This window comes from Monodon monoceros, unplaced genomic scaffold (genome assembly GCF_005190385.1).
Source record: "Monodon monoceros isolate NGI ecotype Baffin Bay Population unplaced genomic scaffold, NGI_Narwhal_1 Super_Scaffold_15, whole genome shotgun sequence".
Lineage (NCBI taxonomy): Eukaryota > Metazoa > Chordata > Mammalia > Artiodactyla > Monodontidae > Monodon > Monodon monoceros.
The window spans coordinates 62,317,655-62,335,378 of record NW_021703771.1 but is presented as its reverse complement, the minus strand read 5'-3'; the positions used below and the strand labels follow the sequence as shown (position 1 = coordinate 62,335,378).

The 17,724-nt window shown below is 39.1% G+C and overlaps 1 protein-coding gene across 1 annotated transcript in view; it reads right to left on the bottom strand.

The window, feature by feature from the left end:
- PEX7 (peroxisomal biogenesis factor 7) overlaps positions 1-17,365 on the bottom strand; it is an 84,976-nt gene extending 67,611 nt beyond the window's left edge. Inside the window, exons 1-5 of the mRNA XM_029224253.1 lie at positions 17,150-17,365; positions 15,169-15,226; positions 14,136-14,286; positions 5,774-5,851; positions 5,086-5,194 (exon numbers count right to left, since the gene is read on the bottom strand). Of these exons, the coding sequence (XP_029080086.1) occupies positions 5,086-5,194; positions 5,774-5,851; positions 14,136-14,286; positions 15,169-15,226; positions 17,150-17,279 (526 nt within the window). The 5' untranslated portion in view covers positions 17,280-17,365. The remainder of the gene's footprint in view (positions 1-5,085; positions 5,195-5,773; positions 5,852-14,135; positions 14,287-15,168; positions 15,227-17,149) is intronic.
- Between the last annotated feature and the right edge of the window lie 359 nt (positions 17,366-17,724).

Genomic DNA, 17,724 nt, shown 5'->3' with positions numbered 1-17,724 from the left:
TATATGCAGGCTAAAGGGTTAGTTAATTCAAACAAGTGTGTTAATATTGCTATCATTTACTTAATACACACCCAGCCTTATGGCTAGTTGTGCCACAGAAAGACTGAAAAAAATCAAAGAAGAAATTTAGGCCTGGAAAAGGAAATGTGACAAGGAAAAATATATTACTGGTCCCATCCCCAAAGACTTGATATTTCAGAAAAGATTTGGTTCAAATTATGGACTGAGAAATTACAACTTAGAAATTTTAAAAATAGTAGGAATAATTTTATCAGTGTACCTTTCTTCATTCTAGAAAATACTATTAATTTTAATCAGCAAACAAAACATTTTCTGAGTTAACTGAACCTCTACACACAGAAGTTATTATAATTCACTATTATCTTAGGATCTAAAAAAATTGCTTAATCTAAATGGGACATATTTGTCTGTTCACAATTTACCTGGAGGTTTCCACTTCTGAGGTTCTCCAACTTAGTCATACTTCAGAATTCAGGGACATTTGGTCATTTTTAAGTTTTAGAATTAAAAAACATAACAAATAGAAAGGATTTCTGTGATATTATATTTCCTGTGGAACCCACTCAACATGATTCAACATCTCAGGGCATTGATTTAGCTTATTAGCAAGAAAGGAGCAATTATCCTACCAATTGCCTATCTTCAGATGCTAGATAATGAAATGAGGAGACAATACAGGAAGCACTCTTCCCCTCCCCTGCTACTGTGCCTTCTCTCCTCCCCTAAATAACCACACTGTGCAAAAGACCTTCCATCCCTTTATCTCCCCTCAAATGAGACTTATACCTGGGGTCAGCAAACATTTTCTGTAACGAGCCCAACTGTAAGTATTTTTGGCTTTGAGGGTCATTCAGTCTCTGTCATAACTACTCAACTCTGCCACTATAGCATGAAAACAGACATAGACAGACAATATATAAATGAATGGGCATGACTGTGTTCCAATAAAACTTTATTTACCTAAACTGTCAGTGGGTCATTTGATTTGAGGGCAATAGTTTGCCAACTTGTGCTCTATTCTAAGCTTTCTTCTATTTAGTCTTTCCTGGGTGCTCTGATGTACTGCAATGGCTTTAGATCCCATTTATGAGCCAACGACACAATTTTTATTCATAAGGCCTGATTTCTCAGCTCCAAACTCCTGCTATTGACAACCCCACATGTGTATCCCACAGGCTCAACGTGCTCTAAAACTAACCCAAGATCTTCGTTTGCAAATGTATTTCTTATCTCAGTTATGACATTACCATCCATGAATTTGTCCTTGCCAAGAATCTAGGACTTATTCTTTATTCATCCCTCTCCCACCTCTTCCACATCTTATAAAATCATCTCGAAATACCACTCAAATCAGCCTACTTTATTCCATCCCTTCTGCCACTATCCTTATCCATGCCTTCATCTCTCTCTTAATTCTTTCTCTGCAACCACTCTGGCTCACCTCCAAACTATTCTCTACACAACAGCCAAAATGGGTTTTTAAAAATGCAAGCCTAATCATATCACTCCCAGGCTTAAACCTCTTCAATGTCTTCCCACTGTCCATAGGATAAAATCCAGAGTCTTGAATCCAGCCCACAAGGCATGATCTGGGCCCCTGCCTGTGATCCTGACCTCATTTTTACTACCCTTTTCCTCTTAGGCAACAGTCCCTCTGGCCCTCTTTCAGTTTCTCAAACGCATCAAGTTCTTAATTTTGAATATACTACTCTGCTTGGAATGTTCTCTCTTGCTATGCCATCTAAGGCCTCCCACTTTTCACTGAGCCAACTCCTTATTCATCCTAAATGAAAGTCAGAAACCTATCAAGCAAAAAATTGATAGTTTTGACTACCAAAAAGTTTCAATGCTTATACAGTAAAAATTAAAATATAATAAATAGGTTAAAGGACAGAAAAAAATTGGGAAAATATTTGTAACAAACGTAAGATACAGAGAACTAATTCCTAAATATAAAAAGAGCTCAGGGCTTCCCTGGTGGTGCAGTTGTTGAGAGTCCACCTGCCGATGCAGGGGACATGGGTTCATGTCCCAGTCCAGGAAGATCCCACATGCCATGGAGCGGCTGGGCCCGTGAGCCATGGCTGCTGAGCCTGCGTGTCCGGAGCCTGTGCTCCGCAACAGGAGAGGCCACAACAGTGAGAGGCCCGCGTATTGCAAAAAAAAAAAAAGAGCTCGTACATCAATACAGAAAAACAACAACAAACAGCTCTCAGTAGCAAAACAGGCCAAAGGCATGAACAGGTGACTCACAAAAGAACAACTACGGCAGCCAGTTGACATACTGAATGTGTTCACTAGTCCTAGTAATCAAATACACAAATCAAAACAACAATTAGTTGTAATTTTTCATTCATGGAATTGGCAAACCTCTAACAGATGGAGGAGACACATCCATTCACCATTTCAAGGTCCAAACCTTAAAATAACTGTTACCTTGACACTATCAGCATTCTCATTATCAGAATAAACTGACATCATCTAGACCGGGAAAGTTGTTATTGTTTTGTCTAATCTATAAGGTGTTGCTGCCCTGAAATAAACACATTGGAAAATAACAAGTGTCATATAGATTATATTTGTGCATACATTTTCCCAAATGGTCTAACTGAATCATTCCTTACACTGGAATACCCTGAGCAGATACCAGTTTCTCCTTCCCAGTATGTGTCTTCTGAGGCAGATGAAAGTGACTCAAAAAGGCAGCCTTAGAAAAGAAACTCTGCCCTTGCTTACGCCAATTAAATTGCTCACCTTTGTTTTATTTCTACGCTTCTTACAGCTTTAATGGCACTCAATACATTATACAAATTATCTAAAAGAAAAGTGAAGCAATATATTTTAAGGTATCAGAGCTTTTAGGAAGGAAATAGTATCAGAAATCTTTCTTTAGACAAATGTTTATTGGTGGTATATCAAATAAAAGAAACCTGTTGTACCTCTTTTTCTACTTTAGATTTGTTTTAATTTTATAAACTTAAATATATAATATAAATGCATATGTATAATTCATAATATATAATTGGGAGATGTTCTCTTCCATCAAGTGTATTTAAACCTATAGTCTAAGAACTCTTTCTGAATGGTGGTATGATTCACTCAATTCAGCTGTAATACTGGACTACAGCTACTAAGAAATCTCCACAATCAAAAATTGTTTTATAACAACAATGTTTTCAGTGGGGAAAATGAATTTGGGACAGGAGATTTTCTGACTCAAAATTGCAAAACTATTTTCCTTTACAATTTCAACAACAACAAAAGTTTTATACCTATAAGCATGTAAAACCTAACATCACTAAGCAAATTCAGCCTTTAAAGATATCTGACTTTTTCCTGAAGAATATTCCCCATTAATATTTTTAATTTTTTGAACATATATTCTGGAATGAGCATAAGAATTTTTATGGAGGAATACAAGCAAATGTTAACAGTGGTTCTATAGGAGGAGGGGATTGAGCACTTACTTTTACTTGGCATGTTTCTGTTTTGTTTAAATTTCTTTACTACGTATATGCTCAAACAGGAATTATCGAGATACCATTCCTGTTTTCTCTTCATAAATTTATTTTTTGAAAGTTATAAAAGAAGCAAGAAATAAAGAGCTGATATTATCTTGTCAATCACCACAAATATTTATGATTAATTAACACATTCTTATAACGGTTACTCAACCTTTGTTCTGATAAACCAACCAAAAATAAAGCCATCTAAGCAAAGCAGCTCAGTAGCTAATAAAAGGAGCTAGACTGGTTCCCAACTTTGAAAGATTTATAACTGGTTATGATCTGCCTAAGACAGGCCATTAATCATTAATTAATCATTAATTAACCATACTTATTCATTAATAGTTGTGCTTATAAAATTCACAGTATGAAAAGTCATACTGTGGCAGATATTATCACAGATATAATATCACTGAGAATTAATATTCCATATCCTTAACCACATGAATATAACCTCTAAATGCCTTCCAACATACTGTTTCCCCACTGGGAATGATTCTACCTTCTAACCATGGGAAGAAGGGAGTGTTATTCTTCTTATCTCAGCTTCTACTCCCCATCACCTTATGGAAGGACCCTTCCACTGAACTTGTTCATGTAAAGTCAGGACAACAGAAGGGTGACAGGATAGACTGGCAGAAAGAAAAGGTAAGAGGAGAAAAGTACAAGAGCTGTGACGGCAGGGTTACAGGGTGTGAGAAGAAGGTAAATGGCCAGGGGAGACCCACTCCAGAGCAGCCAGGGGCGAGTGAAGATGAGGACAGCTATTTAAATGACCATTTGGCAGGTGGACCAAGCTGTTTTAAATGGCACTGCAGAGAAACTGTGCAATGTTTCTCTTCAAATTCTATATAAAGTAGATTGTTCAGATTATACACGATTTAGGAATCGGCCAACAAACCAAATTTGTAAATCCTTATGCAAACAGTACAGAGTGTAATTTTAAATTTCTATAAAATGACTTTTCTCTACAAAAAACATAGAGACATATAAATGTAAGTACCCGATTTATCTTAGAATTGCTGACATGAATCAAAAGTAAACAGTTAGGAAAAAAGATTATACCAAACATATTCTTGCTATGGCTTAGTGGCAATGAATTAAAGAGACTATCCCTAAAAAGAGGGTAAATATCAAGCAAAGGAGGTTGACTGTGTGCTAGACATTTTACATGTTTCCTTATTTCATGCTGACAACAACCCCGTAAGTTAGACATTCTTAGCCCCATATTACTGATGTGAAAACCCATCGCATCACCCTGACGCCCCACAATCGGCCACTGAAGAGAGTTTCCAAATTCAATCAAGTCTGATGCCAAAGCCCTCACTTTGTCCCTTACCTCTCACCTCACCAAAAAGGCACACGTTAAGTCAAAGGTTTAGAAGCAGGCCGGGCTAATTCTTACCTAGAGACTGAGAAAGAATGAAAGAGTCTCAAGAGTTCAAATAGGAATGTAGTCCCTTTTCTTCTCCAAATCTAAGGTACACAGTGCCACCTACCGGGGAAAGTGAGGCCACCATTCCCTACAAATAACACTTTTGGTAAATGAATTCTTTACCTGAGGCTGAAGCAAAGCAACCAGGGATGTGGGGCGACCAGATTGTGCTATAAATGACACTTTCATGGCCTCTAAAGGTGCACAGAGACTTTCCAACAGTTGGATCCCACTACAAATAAATGAATAGATCAATTACTTAACAGAGGCAAATTCATTATGCTTTATATTACCATATATATGTATCTATATACACACACAATATACATATATATCTCAAGGATTTCTTTAAAGTCTTTTTTTTTTTTTGCGGTACGCGGGCCTCTCACTGTTGTGGCCTCTCCTGTTGCGGAGCACAGGCTCCAGACGCACAGGCTCAGCGGCCATGGCTCACGGGCCCAGCCGCTCCGCGGCATGTGGGATCCTCCCGGACCGGGGCACGAACCAGTGTCCCCTGCATTGGCAGGCGGACTCTCAAACACTGCGCCACCAGGGAAGCCCAAAAGTCTATTTTTATATAAAGCAAGATGGTATTTAAGGGGCTAAAATAATCAACACTGAGCTAATTATTAGTTTACAGCTAGAAGATTAGAAAATTTTAAATTCTAATAAATGCTTTAGTATGTTTTTTGAAAAGAAAATTAACTGCCTAACTGAAAAGCAATAGAAGTATGTTCCAGAAAAGAAAAAACTTCAGTGGAAGCTTTGAGGAAGGGAATATTTGGTTTTAAATATAGTAATGTGGACATACCAGTTTGATAGTTTGATCCCACGAGCCAGACACCACAAGCTGTTCACATCTGGTTTGACTCCAATCAACACTGTACACCTAAAAACATTTTAAAGTGTCATTTAGAATGCAAAAGAGCATCAAGTTCAATATTACAGTTATCTGTTTGTAACAGTGACAGCCAGTTAGAACAACTAATTCACTTAGTTGAAACATCAAATAAAGTCCTGCAAATCTCAATATGGTGTCTGAGAAAGGGAAAGGTCATCTTGTCCGTTCCTCCAGCCTTACCCTTAACAGATAAGACTCCATTCTACTTTAGCAGGATCCTACAGAATACTTCCAAAACCTTCTTCACTAAAACAAATTATACATATTTTTAAACCTACCAACAAATCACTGTTTGCAGCACCCTGAAGAAATGTCAGAGCAGATTAGAAAGTTAGTCATCTAAAAAAGCTTGCCAGGTCAATGTTTATCAGAAAGCATTAAAATTCAATTAATATCCCTTTCTGGCCTTTCTTTGAAAAAGCTTATCGGAATGACGTGATACTTTCAGATCTCTTGGTAAACAGCTTTAGTTATCCAATGCTGCTCTCAGTAAACCACTTCAAATGAATTATATGAAAACTTATGGAAATACTTTTAATTCTGTTATTTGATACAACGGATTATATACAGATCACTACTGGAAGCTAAGTTCAACCAAATATGTGTATAATTAAACTTTACAAAAGTAGTCCTGCCATGGACCTGAGTATGCCATTAAATGTGACCAGCCAGCAGGTTATTTTGAATCTAAAAACTCTACCATATTTATGCAGAAAGCATGACTGTCTGGGGTTTGTTGTGGCTTAAGTATGGATTCCCTATTCTCTGCTGCCTAGTGCTATGCCTAGCCATGTTGGAACCTGAGTTTAAAACAAAAAATAATTAGTAATACCGATTATGTCCTTACTTAGAACTTTGATATTTTGTTCATCGTAGACTTTTCTTACATTAATTTTGATTTTTTAAATACTGCATTAAGAGATTATTTATCTTGACTACTGAGCTTTTGGGGCCCCCTTAAATTATGTACTTAAATTATGTACTAAGGTGAGTGTTTCACCACCCAGTTCTGGCCCTGCTGCGGCCCATATTCTTGCACAAGAGAGAAAAGCAGCTGGAACACTAAAGAAATCATGATCCAGCAACAGAGAGTAGCTCATAAAGTATACAGAAAGGTCAGCAAAATCCAAAGTGCTGCTGCAGCCATCTGCCAGTTATGGATGGAAAAAGGCAGGCTCGGAAGCAATCAGGGAAGAGCTTGAGACCTAAAGAGGTTGATTTTACCCTCTAGGCCAGGGCTCAGCAAGTTTCTTCTGTAAAGGGCCATATAAATATTTTAGGCCTTAAATATTTCTATAATAACTATATTAATATATTTATTATATTCATAATAAATATATTATGGACCATTTGGTCTCTGTCACAACTACTAAACTCAGGCTTGTAGAGCACAAAGTAGCCATAGATGATACTTAATAAATGGGCATGGCTGTGTTCCAATAAAACTTTACAAATCAGGGAGTGAGCTGGATTTGGCTTTGGCCCACGAGTACTAACTGGCCAACCCCTGCTCCAAGCTGATGTGAAGAGTCAAAAATAACCACAATAGGAAATCTTTATTGAGCACCTACTGTTTGCCAGATGTTGTCATAAGCACTTTACATATTTTATCTCATTTCATCTTCACTTCTGTGCAGTAGATACCGTGCCAAGGCCCAAAGAGGTTAAGTAACTTGTCCAAATTCCCACAGCTGGTAAGCTGCAGAGCTGAAGTCTGAACCTGGGCAGCCTAATCTCAGAGTCCACCTTAAATCATGATGCTAGGCTGTCTCTACAATATGTTGCATGACGGCGCTTTAAAATGGAACTTTTCAGTGACCTTGGACTGTGATATTAAGGAAATAAAACCCTGCCCTTGTTGGTATCACCCTTCACTGGAGATCCATTTGGACCCAGACTGACTGCATTTTGTTTTCATGAATTATCCATACCCATATTAAAGCCCCTACCTATCTATCTACTTGGTGAGCCCCCGCTCATCTGTCAAGACTCAGCCCCTTTAAATCTTCTGTGAAGTAAGCCTCCCCGATGAACCCCTCAGGCATCGAGGAGTCAGATGCTTCCTTCTGTGCACTCCGACAGCATCTTACACCTACTCCTAGTTCAGCATTCACCATGCTTTACTAAATTTAGTGTTAAATAACTGCCACACCTGCTATATTTTGGAAGAACCATCATAAACAAAACCATCTTGTTCATGCTCATTGCAATATAACAGGCACTCAAGAAACTGAGTTAAAATGATTTAACCAACCAAATTTATCTCTACAACCTGTGCTGTTGCTAAGTAGTTATAAAGAGCTACTGTTTTCATTTTAGAGGATAACTGAACAAATACAATTAAAAGATAACATCATTAGCTCAGACTCCTCTACCTCTACACATTTCCAACATGACAGAGGACTTGAAACCTGACAACTTCTCACCTTTTAAAACTGCAAGAGCCTCCGCGGGCTCAGAGAGAACCCAGCCCCAGTGAGAACAAAAGACACGACGTAAGAAAACTATGCTGATACCAGGGCTGCTGCCAGCTCTTCTATGTGACTCATAACAAAGTGGCAAGCATTAATCAGGGTCTAGGACAAAATCAAGCATAGGACATACATGGTGAGGTTAAAAATGGGATAAAAAAGAAGGAAATAAAGGTGACTCAATCAACATATACTTTTTGTTTGTTTGTTTTACTGTGTTTAATATACTAGGACATGGGAAAGAAACTAACAGTATAAGCCAGGATATTGTGCTTAAAACACAAAAACGAAAACTGTAGACCATAAATACAAAAGCTGGAGGGATGGAAAATTCAGCTTGATGAAGAGAGGTATCCTAGCAGGGCCCTGAGGGCTGGCTAAAATGTCAATAGCAGAAAGCAGAGGTGAAAATAGTGACCAGAAACTCCCCCAAAGACATAAATGGGGACATAAAGCACCCCAGGATTATAGGACTAGTGAACAACTGCAAGATAACACCAAGGTTTTGTGCCTCAGAACTGTCAGTGACGGTGGCATTAACAAAACTGGACGACTGGAGGAAGGGAGATAACGTGTAATTTTAGACACAGTGAGTTTGCGGTGACAGCCTGACAGTCAAGTGGAAATGTCTAGGAAGAACAGGGTTTGGGCATTAACCTCAAGCCCCGAAAAAAGTTTACAACCAGAGAGATGTTTGGGAGACAGCTGAAAAGGGATGACTAGATTCCATTATCCCAACCTCAAGTCACATAACTATTCAATACATATTTATCAAGCACTTACTATGAACAAGGCATGTGGGAGGGAGAGTATAGTGTCAGACAAGGCAGATAAAGCCCCAGCCTTCATGGGTCTTATACTTTAGCAAGGGAAGATAGGCTGTAAGTATAAATACACAATTTCAGGTTGTGATTTTTTAAAAACTACTAAGAAAAATAATGTAAAGTAAGAAGACTAGAAAATAATAACAAGGGCGGGAGACTAGAAAGCACATCTCACATTAGTCTACTCTTACATCTTTTCCCTATTCCCAATTCCCCCCTCCACTCCCACTCAAATAGTGGACACGGGAAATATAAAAAGAAGAGAGATATGCAGCTATGCTTTAAAAGCAGGGTCCTCTAAAGGCCTATCTTAATGAAATTATTCTTGGTAGAAAGAAAATTGAAGAAAATTAATTGGGAAACTACACAAAGAAAAAAGAAAAACACTGAAGAATATTTTGTGCTGCTTTATGAAATCCGAACTTCATCAGAACCACAGTTTGAGGAGGACAAATTTTATTACTGAATCCAATTCCCAAAGAGCTCATTTTTAATTTACTGTACAGTGTTGCCCTTTTTAAGTTGGTCTATTTAATTAAAAATCATCAAATAAAAACTGTGTCCAGAATGTTCCTACTTATCTGTATCAATACAAAGGAAAGGGACACTGACTTTTAATTACTGAGCGATTAGAAAGGGCTATAGGGCTTCCCTGGTGGCGCAGTGGTTGGGAGTCCGCCTGCCGATGCAGGGGACGCAGGTTCGTGCCCCGGTCTGGGAAGATCCCACATGCCGCGGAGCGGCTGGGCCCGTGGGCCATGGCCACTGGGCCTGCGCGTCCGGAGCCTGTGCTCCACAACGGGAGAGGCCGCAACAGTGAGAGGCCCGCGTACCACAAAAAAAAAAAAGAAAAAAAAGTTAAAAAAAAAAAAAAGGGCTACATATTTCTTTTAATATGAAACTTAATTTTTTTTCATTATAGATATATTAAAATGCACATAAGAGTAGAGAGAATAGCATAATAAATCCCCAGGTATCCATCACATACCTTCCATAATTGTCAATATTTTACCCATCCTGTTTCATCTGTTCCATTACTTACTGGAGTATTTTAACATCAGACCATTTCACTCACAAATACTTCAGGAGAAAGAATGTCTTCACCTTTTACATGAGCACAAGGCCATTTTCACATCTTAGATTAACAACAGTTCCTAACATCATCTAATACTCAGCCCATATTCATATTTCCCTGATTGCCTCAGAAACGTCCTTTTATAGTTGGTTTACCTGAATAGGATCCAAACAAAATCCATATTTTATACTTAGCTGTTATGTCTCTTAAGTTATTTCTAATCTAGGAAAGTTCCCTTTCCCACCTTGGTTCAGGTCCCCCTACCCCACCAATGACATTTACTTGTTGAAGAAACAAAGTTATTGGTCCTATGGAATGTTCTAAATACATTCTGGATTTGGCTAATTGTTTCCTCATGGTGGTGTTCAACTTTTTCCTCTACCCTTCCTATTTTCTTTAAATTGGAAGTTAGATCTAGAGGCTTGATTTGATGCAGTTCAATCTTTTTTTTAGCTTTCTATTGTATTAGGAGGTGTGTAATTTCCGGTTGATCCACTTTTAGTGATCCTAAGATTGTTCATAAGATGGATCACTTTTAAATTAATGGTTTTAGCATCCACAGATAACCCCTGCCTAGGGTCATTATTTCATTAGGGGCTACTAAATGGTGATTTTCTAATTCTATTATCCCTTCTACATTTACTAGGTAGAATTCTATGACAAGAAAATTTCTGCACCAACGATTTGATTACCCCACAGTGAAATTCATACAGGAAAAGCAGGATAAATGCCTTGATTCTTTACCTTTATTTATAAATTCATGATCAAAAGCTTTAAATGGATCAAATATCTTTTAAAATTTTTCAGCAAACTGATAAGCCTCACTATTTGACAATGAAGACAAATTTTAACTATTTTTAAAAACTGTAATAACAACACTGAGAATTAGATGCTGAAATGAATATTAAACTGAGTCTGTCACCTTTAAAGTCACTTTTAACTCACTCTCAACAGCACAGTGCTATAAGCCATGAAGTCAGAAACAAAATTCTCAATTACTCTCTTTTTTCTCCTTCTTGCTGAACTTTTTAAAATCTTCTTATTCTTCCATTCTTATTATATATTCAGCAGCAGGCTAAGCTGAAGGCATTTTATGGGGCTCAAAAGACATAATGGCCTCTGCAGTTAAATAATACAGAGAAGAATCCGATTCCTGCTTTGATGCTAAGTTTAGAAGCCATGCAAAGGGAAACTTTCCATGTTTTTCTTTCTTTCATTTCACCAGGACCTTTATTCCTTAAGGCCTAAAATATATCTAGGTCTTGGAATTTTCCTTTTTGCTTCAGTAAGTACTTGTCTGACTATCTGAAAACTGACTGTTGGACTTTATTCAACACTATTTGTTGAATATTCAACAAATATTTATTAGCTCCTCAAAACTCTATTTGACCTTAAATCAATCCTTTTAAGTGTTTCTGCATATTTGGTATAAGAGACAAACTTTAAATAAATGCTGTATTTCTCTTTAATGAAAAATGCCAAATATTTGGTATTGTAACACTGAGCTTTAGATTGATCACCAGAAATTCTTTAACAATCTCATGGAGGACAACCTTTCTGAGGGTCCTACAGTTCTCTACTCGTCATCCGCCTTTTTTACTAACAATCGTGAGAAAGACAAGAAGTAATATTGTGGCACATAGTGATGGGGACTCCCCAACCACCAATCTCCCTTTCTCCTTCCTCACAGAACCCCAGTTTTGCCCTTCAGGAAAAGCTCTGTCCTTTCCTCATCCCAGGGGTGAATCTTACTTAGATGAAAGTACGAGTGGTGACTTGTTTCCCTCACAAGTGACAGAGTTACGACTGGGCATGTGATGAGATGATAACTGGAATTCTATGGAGCGTTAGAAGAAAGAAACCCACCGAGGAGAGCAGAGCGGAAAGGCAGGAGAAACCCGGGTATCTGATGACATTGCCAAGCCTAAATTAAACAAACCTGGACCCATTCCCAGCTCCATATCCTTGGTTATGTGAAATAAAAAACTCAGATCGTTGAAAGCACTTTTAGTTTGGTTTTCTCTTATGGTAACAGCCAAGGCATCTAACTGATACAAAATGCTTATCAAAAATTGCATTTGAGGGCTTCCCTGGTGGCGCAGTGGTTGAGAGTCCGCCTGCTGATGCAGGGGACACGGTCGAAGGAATTACAGGTCGAAGGAATTACAAATGTACAGTCTGGAAGAGGGAAGACTTACAGGGGGCATGACAGCTATTTTCAAGGATTCTCCTGGAAAAGAGGGACTGCACTTGGTCTCACCGTGTCAGAGAAAGGAATTTGAAGCAACGGTTCGTTGATATTGAAGGTAGATTTAGGCCTAAGAGAGCAATTATCTAACCAATAGAGCAATCAAAAAGTCAAATAAGTTATCACATGAGATAGTGAAATTCACTTTCACTGAGCTGAAGTAAAGACTGCGTGACCATCACACGGAACATTGTCGAACAGTATTTTCCAGAGTAGTAGCAGTACAAACACCATTGGTTGTACGAGAGATGATTTTAACTGGTACATACATTTTATTTTACTCGTTATATATTTATTTTACCATACATGAAATAAATGTACATACTAAGCTATCAATTCCATGGTTTCATGAATATGTGCTGTTTTAGAATAAGTGAAATAACTATGTAAAGTTCATTTAAAGAAAAACATTAAATCAGTATCTACCATTTAATAAAACTGGATATATTATTTTACGGTTTGTTAGCTACAGCCCTAGAATTTATATAGATAAGCAATACAAGGCCCAAAGATTTAAGAAAAAGAAAGAAAACTTTTGAGAGGAAAAATATTTTTAAAAAAGAAAGAAAAACATTAAGTTAATCATAATCTAAGTTGTATAAGAAAATGGCAAAAATCATGAAGGTACCACGAAAATGTCTGAATTTTGGACATGCTGCTTCGTGGGGATTTTTGCATTGAACATGCTGAAACTAAAGTTCCTCCTTTACCAAAGTTGTCTTGGTATTCAGTGGTTCTATGAAAACACGATCATTTATAACTACATTTATTCAAAGAGTCTCCTTTACAATAAAATGGAGGAACTAAAATTTTCTATTATTTTCAGTCAGATCTTAGAGATATTCATTTTTAATAGCTAGAACTATAAAAATGATGTCTAGAATCCTCACATAACCAGTCTATTATTACAAAAGACTAACATTCTTGCACCTAATAAGCATTTACTGAGGTCTTTCCATGAGCCAGGCACAAATTTGAAAGTAAATTTGCAAGTTTTCATTTGAAGCATCTATTGCTACCTTGAGAAAATTCTTAAAACATTTAAGGTAAAACACCAAAAGAGAATGTCTTTACCATCATGTTCATGAAAAGTATATATGTATTTTAATATGACTGAGGGCCAAACTATTCTCTTTGCTACCCATACACACACACAATATCTAGCACGTGTAAGAGATTTAGTTTTTAAACTTCTTCGGTAAGCTCTGCCTTATAGTCAGTATTTCAAGCTCTTGCTTCCATATATTCTGAAAATCCTTAGGAATCATAGTGAAGTCCTAAAGGCAATCTTATGATGTCTCTGTGAAAAGTCCACCTACCTCTATCTTAAGGCAGTGTACGGAGGCATATCCTTCCTTACAGCGTAAAGAAAGCGATGCGCCTCTGGAGGAACCGGTGCCACGGTATACTTCCTACCGGAGGCGTTTTTACTGACTAATGAGAAGCCTGACCTTTTCTTCTTTCCCAGCTCCTTAGGCTAAAAGGTACTTTATGTTTGAATAATCAAATAACAAGTGACATCTAACATGTACACATGTACAAGAAACACTAAAGCTTAAACTTCTTGTCCCCTGAAGACATCCCCCCATGTTTCCACCCCCAAATGGATTTCAACCAAAGAAAAACAATCAGCCCAGAAAGATTCCCTTCCTACCTCCTGAGTGTGTTCCTTGTAGACCTGCAGTGGCCCTGTGGCTCTGGCGGTGTCCCAGAGCTGTAACGAGCCATCACCACTACAGGTGACCAGGATATGCTCATTATTCTCACTCCAGGTCACGTCAAACAAACCATCGTTCCAGTCAAGGCTACACCAGGAAAATTAAAACAAAAAAATCTAGTTACATAGGCAGCTGAACATAAAATAACAATCATTGCTTTTTTTTTTTTTTTTTTTTTTTACAGTTTATCACCTATTTTAACACACATTATCTCATGTGGTCTTCACAAATATGGGAGATTCGTAGAGCAGGCACTTGCCAGATTCAGAAACAACTTCAGAGAGCTTAAAAGAACAGCCTAGTCACACAGCCAGAAAACTGCACAGCTAGGTTAAAATCAGGGCTCCCAACTAGAAATACCATTTACATGAGGACATGCTGCCACACCTGGGTGCTCACTGCTTTCTGTGTTTCATAGGAGGGAAGAACAAGCACTTGAAAGTACTAATTTAGATCAATAATTTCAGTGTTTCCCATAAATCTTTCACCTGAGCTATCAGCAGGTAGTTATTTCTGATGAAATTTCCTTTCCTTTCTCTACCCTTGACTAACTCTGATGGAGACGTTAATAAGTCTAACAGTCACACAGACAAGGCAGGCATGGAAAGAAGAAAGGGAAAGAAGAGATAATCCACAAAATGGATAATTAGTTCCTGAATGAGTAAAGCTAAAGTACATTAAGAAGAAAGCAAAGATAGGAATGTCAAACAGTATACCAACGAGCTCACAGTTTTTTATGTTTAAGTTTTACAATGTATAAGTGAATACTAAGAGACAAGAGCTTTAGAAGAAAAGTGACATAATCACAAGTTCATGGCAAAAATAAGCTCTATACTATGCAAATCCTGCAGGTTCTTTTATACGGCAAATTAAAACATCTTATTGATCACAAAGATTCAAAACTAATTCTATTAAGGTCTTAAAAGCAACAGAGAACACATATAAGTTTAATAGTTAGAGTCATCTTACCTTCTAAAAAGCCTAAGCCCAGATTCATTTTGATCCAGTATTAGCAGGGTTCCACAGCCTAAGGAGAAAATTGCTGAGGTCATGCTGTTGAACCCGCTGGGGGACCATGTCAAGGCAAAGAGGTATCAAGTATTGAGTACCTAATTTTACAGTCACAAATTTCAAGTTACTTGAGGCCATGTATACAAAATGATCAGGACCGTGCTCTCCATTTCTGTCTCTCTCTCTACATTGTGCTTAATTAAATATTAAGCTTACCATCTCACCTATGCTTGGAATCCAGACACAGCTCTAACAGGGGAGAGATATTTAAGTGCATACTCTATGGCCAGGCAGGATGACAGGCACACAAACCTCCCAAACAGGTGTTATCATCCCTATTTACAGGTGAGAAACCTCAGGCTAACAGACCCCAAGGATTGTGTACCTTCTACATCACACTGCCTTCACAATAAATCTACAATACCTTCTGGGACTTCCCTGGTGGCACACTGGTTAAGAATCTCCCTGCCAATGCAGGGGACATTGGTTCAATCCCTGGTCCAGGAAGATCCCACATGCCACGGAACTAAGCCCGTGCACCACAACTACTGAGCCTGTGCTCTAGAGCCGGCAAGCCACAACTACCCAGCCCGTGCACCTAGAGCCCACGCTCCACAAGAGAAGCCACCGCAATGAGAAGCCTGTGCACCGCAACAAAGAGTAGCCCCCTCTTGGTGCAACTAAAGAAAGCCCGCGCACAGCAACGAAGACCCAACGCAGCCAAAAATAAATAAATAAATAAATTTATTTTTTAAAAAATAAATAAAATAAATAAAGAGTACTGGTTTCATACTTTAAAAAATAAAATAAATTCAGCATGGAATTTTAAAACAAAATGCCTACTGGAACTCACCACGTACTTGGCGGTAAAATGCTGAACACAACATATCATTAACTACCAAAGAGGAATTATTTTACTAAAGGATCAGCATATTTTAAAAGTTATATTTGTTATTGGGTTGAAGGAAAGAAAACTATTAAATATGACTGACTTAAAAAAAGTATCAATTCTTCTTAAAGCGTTTTTTTTAAGGATCTAATTTAAAATATCATTACAAACTCACGAGTCTTCAACCTAAATGGTAGGCAAGTATTGTAAACCTGAATTTGCAACCACTAAAAGCTAATGGTGAAAATATTAAGGCAAATATTTCTCTCCCTCTCAGTTTTAGAAATCACTAAATCACTGTAGGACCCAACAAAAAATACTGTCGAGAGCTGACATTATGCAATGAATTTTTTCATAGACCTTCAGTGCGTATACAACAGCTACGAGATGAATTAAAAGAAAGCCCGTAAGTCAAGAATAGAACCCCGCCTTTCAACCTAGTCCAGGACCAGAGACCATTAACCTGAACCTCTTAACTGCCTGCAAATGTTTGTATTCCTCCGGAGACAAGAAAAAGCGAGAAAAGAACGTGAACAATTTCGTGTTGGCACTTGCGGGGAAACTCCTGGCGTCTGCTCAGGAGCATCCTTAAGATGCACAGCCGGAATGCAGCCTGTGGGGAATGTGGTCCAATTAGTGGGTACTGGGGTGGCCCTGCAGACCGTCTTCCAAGAGCTGTTGGTCCCGTCGGACCGGTAGAAGGGGCCCCACAGGTTCAGCCCGCTCTCCGCAGGGCCACGTGTACCTGGAGGGGTGTGTGTCACTAGGGGCGATGGTGTCGGTGCGCTCTAAGGCATAAGAACTAGGGGCACTAGGCATCTTCCACACGCTACTTCCGCACTGTAACTGGAAATGATGATGGACTCGACTCTAAACCAACTCCCCACACTGGACAAAGGCGGTCAGGGAGCCAGGCGTTCCTCCTCTGCTTCCCCTGGTGTTCTTTTCTGGCGCCGTCTACTGTCGGAAGTGCTTTTGGACCACCAGAGGGAGCTGGAGCTCAGCTGGAACCCGCCCCCGCCCCGTCGGCTCAGCGCGGCCCGGCCTCACCCGCGATGCCGTAGTGCTGCGCGGTGGCGCAGGCCAGGCGGCCCGGCAAGTACGGGGAAAACTCGGCTGCATAGCCGTGGCGGCCGGGCACCCGCAGCGTCCGCACAGCTCCGCCACGCGCCGCGCTCATCCCGCCCGCCGCCTGCGTGCCTGGCCGCCCCAACTGCCGAAGCCCTTCCGAGTTGGAGGTGACCGGTCCGGACTCGCTAAGAGAATTAGAGATCCTAGCAGCTGAGACGGAAGTGAGGACACTGGGTGCCCTGAATGCTAGGTTTCGATTGGTCCGCAAAGGAAAGGGAATTGACTCTGACGGAGGCCATTTTTGTCTTGGGCAAAACAGATGCTTGGCGCCCGCTGTGACGAAGTGGACGTGAGGACAGTATTTCTGAGAGTGATTCTGACACCTTTTGTTTTTACATATCAGCCTCCACTGCGGGCTATCTGGTTTTTATTAATTTATTGACCTTTTGAAAGACTGGCATCAGGAAATGTGGCTGATGATTACAAAATGAGACAAGTTACAGCAAAGTCTGAAACCATGCTGCGAGTCCAGAAGGCAATTGAGCGCCGTGTTG